A 5,561-nucleotide genomic window follows, 5' to 3' on the forward strand; every position below is an offset into this window, starting at 1 on the left:
TTGAAAATGATATTTGCAAAAAATCACTTAAATGCACACAGTTTATCAATATTTTATTGAAAATTAGGGTTAAAATATGCCTCTGTTTCTTCAAAAGATCTCAAAATTCAATTTTAATTACATTTTTCATTGATGATGATAAACTAAAGCCATGCATACACAATGACTCATGCCAATGAAATAGTGAACTTTAAATTTCTGCAGTTTCTTTTAACCATTCAATCAACCTCGTAAAACCTAAGCACTGAATGCCCCTATAAACTTTAAATTAACAATAAAGTGATTGATGATTATAACAGAATCAAAAGAGTTGTTAAAACTTGGCTAAAAGTTAAATTTGTTGTTTGATTAAAGGAAAAGCTACATTTTTAACGTTGACTGAATGTATTTAAAAAACAAAAAACTTGATTATCCACATGAAGCTACATTGATGAGTAACAGAATGAAATAAAGTTGTATTTGAAATAGAATGAGTATAGATAGATAGATAGATATACATGTATATATGTGCGATATTTTGGCGATTGTAGATGGTTAATTAGTGTCAGTGCTTGGTGCAGGTCATGTCTGCAAACAAAGCGTGCAATATAATGCTGCAGCAAATTGTACTACTACAAGACCAAGTGGTAAAACTACTCTTCTTTTTGACGCTACCCCACAACACAACACAACACAACACAACAACACATCACAACACAAACACAACACAACACAACACAATTCCTATTCCTATATATCACCCACTGACCCTTTCAAATTGCTATCTTAAACCCTACAACTGCAACATTTTCCTCCCTCTGCTAAACCTACTCACTCCTCTTTCACTCTTCTCCTCCTTTCGAAATATGAACCACGACGACAAACTCACCATGGACCTGGTTCCACCATCTGAACACCTCTGCTACGTTCGTTGCAACTTCTGCAACACTGTCCTCGCGGTAACTTCATCTTTAAACACTGCAAGATAACACACCAACCATCACTCATGCTCTTATTTATTTATGTTACTGTTTATCATAAGGTTACGTTTATACTCAAATATCCAAGCTTTCCAAAAGGGTCTGCAAATATGATTTCAGTTGCAGCATCACAAAGTTTTGCAATATCACAAAAACATCAGAACATGACTACGAAACCTTGTATATAGCTATTTGAAAATGAGTGTCAAACATTTTATAAGGAAAACTGATTTGTTAAGATAAGGAGTACAGGTAGTACTCAGAAGTACATTAACAAAAATAATGTTTCCTAAAATTGAAAGAGGGGACTAGAAATAATATTTACACATGTAGGGTCATGTTGATGTTTGTGCAGGTTGGTATCCCATGCAAGAGGCTGTTAGACACTGTGACAGTGAAGTGTGGCCACTGCAGCAACCTCTCCTTTCTGAGCACCAGACCCCCAAGTTCTCAAAACCAAAGCATTGATCACACCCTCAGTCTCCAGGTTCTGTACCTTCATAATTAAATATTCATATCAATTCATGAACAACATCTATATTCTGCACTGTGTAACACTTGTGTTTCAGTTTTCTTCTTCTTGTTATGCTATATTTGTGCGTTAACGTTTCTTTGAGATCAATAGTGTAGTGATGGTTGGTTAGAGAAAAAAGTGAGAGTATGTAAGCACCATCTGTTTTGTTTCCAGCAGGGGTTTTACAGTAATGCCAAAAAGGGACAAGCATCGTCTTCATCTTCCTCACCAACCACATCCAACGAGTCAGTGTCCCCAAAAGCAGCATCATTTGTTGTGAAACGTACGTAGCTACCACAGATCGAACAACCCTTTTCAGAACCCTCTCCAAACAAATATAACATGTCACTTACATAATCATATGATGTGTTTTTTTCTCAACTCCAACCATGTAAACTTATATCTGTTCTTGTTTCTTTTCTTCTCTTTTTCCTTTCGCAGCACCTGAGAAAAAGCACCGTCTCCCATCTGCATACAATCGTTTCATGAAGTAAGTGCAAAAGAAAGTGTACTTTTTTTTTGTCTTTTGCTATCGCAAACACAACCCACCCACACCATCACCACACGCTGCACTATCGCATTCTCCTTTATTCTTTGACTGAGTTTCTTTTCCTTCAATTGGTTATCGTGAAATCTAACTTTATTCATCAGTTTCATTGTGTATGAAGCAGACCAATCCTTTCTGAAAAGGCTTATTAATAAGGGTCATCATAAGTCACTTTCATATCATCTTAAACCAGTGTTTCCAAATGAAATATTCATACTCATTGTATATATAACATTCACAAGTTGGTTGATTTTTGCTGTGCATGTCAGAGAGGAGATACAGCGCATCAAAGCAGCGAACCCTGAGATCCCACATCGAGAAGCTTTCAGCGCTGCTGCGAAAAATGTAATTGTTTTTTATTCTAACCCTCAGTTTAGGCTTTAGGGTTAGTACTGCGCATGCTTATAACTAGCTTAAGTTTCTTGAAACTCACAAGATATTCATTAATATATATAATATTCCTAATTTGTTGTAGTGGGCAAGGTTCATTCCAAATTCACCAACTAGTTCAGTTTCTGCAAACAAAGTGAATGTAAGAATTTCTTATCCTTATATATTAATTATATATTACCGTTTAATCATTTCTTAATCTTATAATTATATTGATTTTATCTTTTGATTCTTATAGTTTAGTCTTTACACGTATCATTTCAATTGTTTTTAGTCTCTATAAATACCATTTTTAATTTTGCTTTTCGTCTCTCTTATGTGAATTCATGTGAATATTAAAAATAGCATAAAAAGAAACGAGAATGATTTTGAAGTATAAATTTTAAAACATAACATTTGTTTAACTAAATGAATAATTAAACCATTATTAATTTCTTGGTTCACCAAGATTATTATTAATTTTGTGTTAATTTTCATTAACTGGTTTGTGCAGGCAGATTGATGGAGCTGTGGCATGATGGTTGAGAGAGAGTTGGAGCAAGTTAACTTAATTAGGTGTCACTTAGTTATATTTAATTAGGTGTTGTTCATTTTCTACATCTATATCTTTTAATTTCCTTCGGAGATGAACTTTGTGTCTTCATGTTGATCTGAAATGTGTTTAATTTAAGAAGGCAGGACTTATGTGCCTATATGTATTTACTAATGAAATATTTGTTAATCTAAAATGGTTATGTTTAAGTGTGTTTTGATCCATTTTCTGATAATATATTGGAAAATGTTTATAGGATAAATTGAAAGAGTTTGAAAGTAATCTTGCACTTTCATTCAATAATAATTCTCACATAAGTACCTTATGTTTCAATCTAGTTTGTTACCAGTGTTTTGAAAACATATACTATAACCTAGTTGGGTTTTATAATGATTTATATATACAGTTTGCATGAGAAAGTGTACTTTTTTTTTATGTTGAAGTTGGATCGTCTCATTTTATTATATTAAATAATATTCTTAAAATATAATAACCACCTATTAATTAAATATATTTTTAAATATGGGTGGTATTTTATTGGGGCCTTGCCCCTCCTGCAACTAAAAAAATGAAAATTGGAATATCAATTAATTTATTCCACTTGAAAAAGGTACCTCCTACATCTTTAAAAAATATTCATCATTTTTACCATTTATTTTCTTAAAGTCTAATGATTATAAGGAATAAAAATTCATCTTAAGCACTGAATTTTAAAAACAATAAATAAAAAATAGCTCTCGTCGGATTACTTTTTAAATAAATTAAATATCTATATGTTTACTTAATAAAGTCGTAAACCCCAATAATGTATAACATGGTCTTTTTAATAAAAAAAAAAAAAAAAAACTTATATAGTAAAAAACAAAACACTTAGTGTTCTAACTTATATATATAATATTACAGTACAATTGCTTGTTAACCTGTCCCTTCCCAGAAAACGATATATTCCAAATATTCTGGTTACAAAATAAAAACAAGTAAACCTTTTTGAAATTATGTAATTTTTGCCCATAGTAAAACTGCATCTACAAATATGGGATTTTTTTTTCTATTGCCTACATTTCCAATCCTTCAATATTATTAACCTCAAACCTCACAGTTCCTAAGATCTTCATAACCAGGGTGATATTTACTGCACTTATATGTGGTCATGACTAGAGGTGGAAAAAAATATATCCAAATTTCTAGATTCGATCCACTTGTGTTCATATCTAATCTATAAAAAATTCAATCCATTTAAAATCTATTTTATTAGATTTGAATTTCAATTTGATTTTTATTTTATATATTTTATGAATTGAATATTAATTCTCTAAATCTAGATTTTCAAATATGGATAATCCAAAAATCTAATCCAAATTTTCAATCTAAATATTTAGTTAGGTTAGGCTAAAGGTCGAGATAGACTAACCCAAATTTGGTTGGATTTCGGTAGAGTCGACCCTGTACGAAATTTGGCCGTATTTGGTCAACCCCAGTCAAAATTTGGCCCAATCGGTCCTGGACCGAAATTTGACTGTATTTAGCCGAGTCGGTCTAGAACAAATTTGACAGTATTTAGCCGAGTCGGTCCAGACGAAATTTGGCCATATTAGGTCAAGTTAGCCACAACCGAAATTTGGTTGTATGTAGTCGTGTTGACCTCGACCAAAATTAGGTTGAATTCAGTCGAGTCAGCCCCGGCCAAAATTTGGCCGAGTTGGTCTTTTCCTAACTTTGGCTGTATTCGGCCGAGTCATTTCCATGGTGAAATTCGATTGAATTGGCCTCGACCAAAATTCTACCAAATTCAACTGTATTGGTCCTAAGTACACAAGTTTTAGAAAAATCAATTTAAATTTCTTTCATAAAAAATGGATTCTTGATTTTGAATTTTATCCAAATATTTAGATCTGAATTTTAAAAAAATTCAAACTAGTTTTGTTAAAAAATGGGATTTGGATCGAAAATTGAATCCAAATTTTTAGATAAAAAATGATGTAAAAAATGAAGTTTGGATCGAAAATTTAATCCAATTATTTGGATAAAAAATGGACGTGGGTTCGAATATTAAAAATCCCATCATGATCTTAGAATATTCTGACCGTAATATTATCTATTTGTCCCTATTTTAAATACTTCTCTCCATTTACTGCATTGTGCACTTGTAATCCCTTCATCCCTTTAATACTATCTCATAAATATTTTTATACTCTCTATTGGGCATAAGTTCTGAATATGATAATATTACTTTTGGATTTGTGTACTTCAACCAAATCGGAAATTTTAATTCTTTCTTTCTTGTTAAACATTCCTTTAAAATCGAGCTTTTCATTTTTAAATATCATTGTGCTAGAATCCTACAGCAAAATATTTATTTTTAGAAAAAAAAACAAATTTTGGCGCATTCGACCGATTTGGCACCAACCAAAATTTGGCCAAATTCAATCTTGGAAGAAATTTGGCACATTCATCCGAGTTGGTACTGACCTAAATTTGCCGAATACGGTCGAGTCTATCTTGGTCAAAATTTGACCGAGTTGGCATTGGCCAAAATTAGGCTAAGTCGGCCCTGACCAAAATTTGGTCATATACGGCTCAGTCAACCTCTACCAAACTTTGGTCGTATTCAATTGAGTC

At 32.1% G+C, this 5,561-nt stretch overlaps 1 protein-coding gene across 2 annotated transcripts; it reads left to right on the plus strand.

Moving 5' to 3' along the window:
* Positions 1 to 552: 552 nt before the first annotated feature.
* Positions 553 to 3,132, plus strand: LOC114166349 (protein CRABS CLAW). 2 transcript variants are annotated; one of them, XM_028051076.1, is made up of 7 exons: positions 553 to 626; positions 1,315 to 1,446; positions 1,651 to 1,756; positions 1,915 to 1,963; positions 2,290 to 2,365; positions 2,496 to 2,552; positions 2,904 to 3,132. In XM_028051076.1, the coding sequence occupies exons 1-7, from the start codon at positions 564 to 566 to the stop codon at positions 2,910 to 2,912; spliced, it is 492 nt and encodes a 163-aa protein (XP_027906877.1). In that variant the 5' UTR covers positions 553 to 563; the 3' UTR covers positions 2,913 to 3,132. The 2 variants fall into 2 exon arrangements, with proteins under 2 accessions (XP_027906877.1, XP_027906870.1); XM_028051069.1 differs by lacking the exon at positions 553 to 626 and adding an exon at positions 656 to 938 and having other exon boundaries at positions 2,904 to 3,129.
* Positions 3,133 to 5,561: the final 2,429 nt, after the last annotated feature.

The sequence above is a fragment of the Vigna unguiculata genome, chromosome 2 (genome assembly GCF_004118075.2).
Source record: "Vigna unguiculata cultivar IT97K-499-35 chromosome 2, ASM411807v1, whole genome shotgun sequence".
Classification (NCBI taxonomy): domain Eukaryota; kingdom Viridiplantae; phylum Streptophyta; class Magnoliopsida; order Fabales; family Fabaceae; genus Vigna; species Vigna unguiculata.

Coding starts and splice junctions, on each gene's coding strand:
- LOC114166349 (XM_028051069.1), top strand. CDS start 846: ATGAACCACGACGACAAACTCACCATGGACCTGGTTCCACCATCTGAA. Junction 1,964..2,289: donor GCATACAATCGTTTCATGAA/GTAAGTGCAAAA, acceptor TGTGCATGTCAG/AGAGGAGATACAGCGCATCA. Junction 2,366..2,495: donor TCAGCGCTGCTGCGAAAAAT/GTAATTGTTTTT, acceptor AATTTGTTGTAG/TGGGCAAGGTTCATTCCAAA.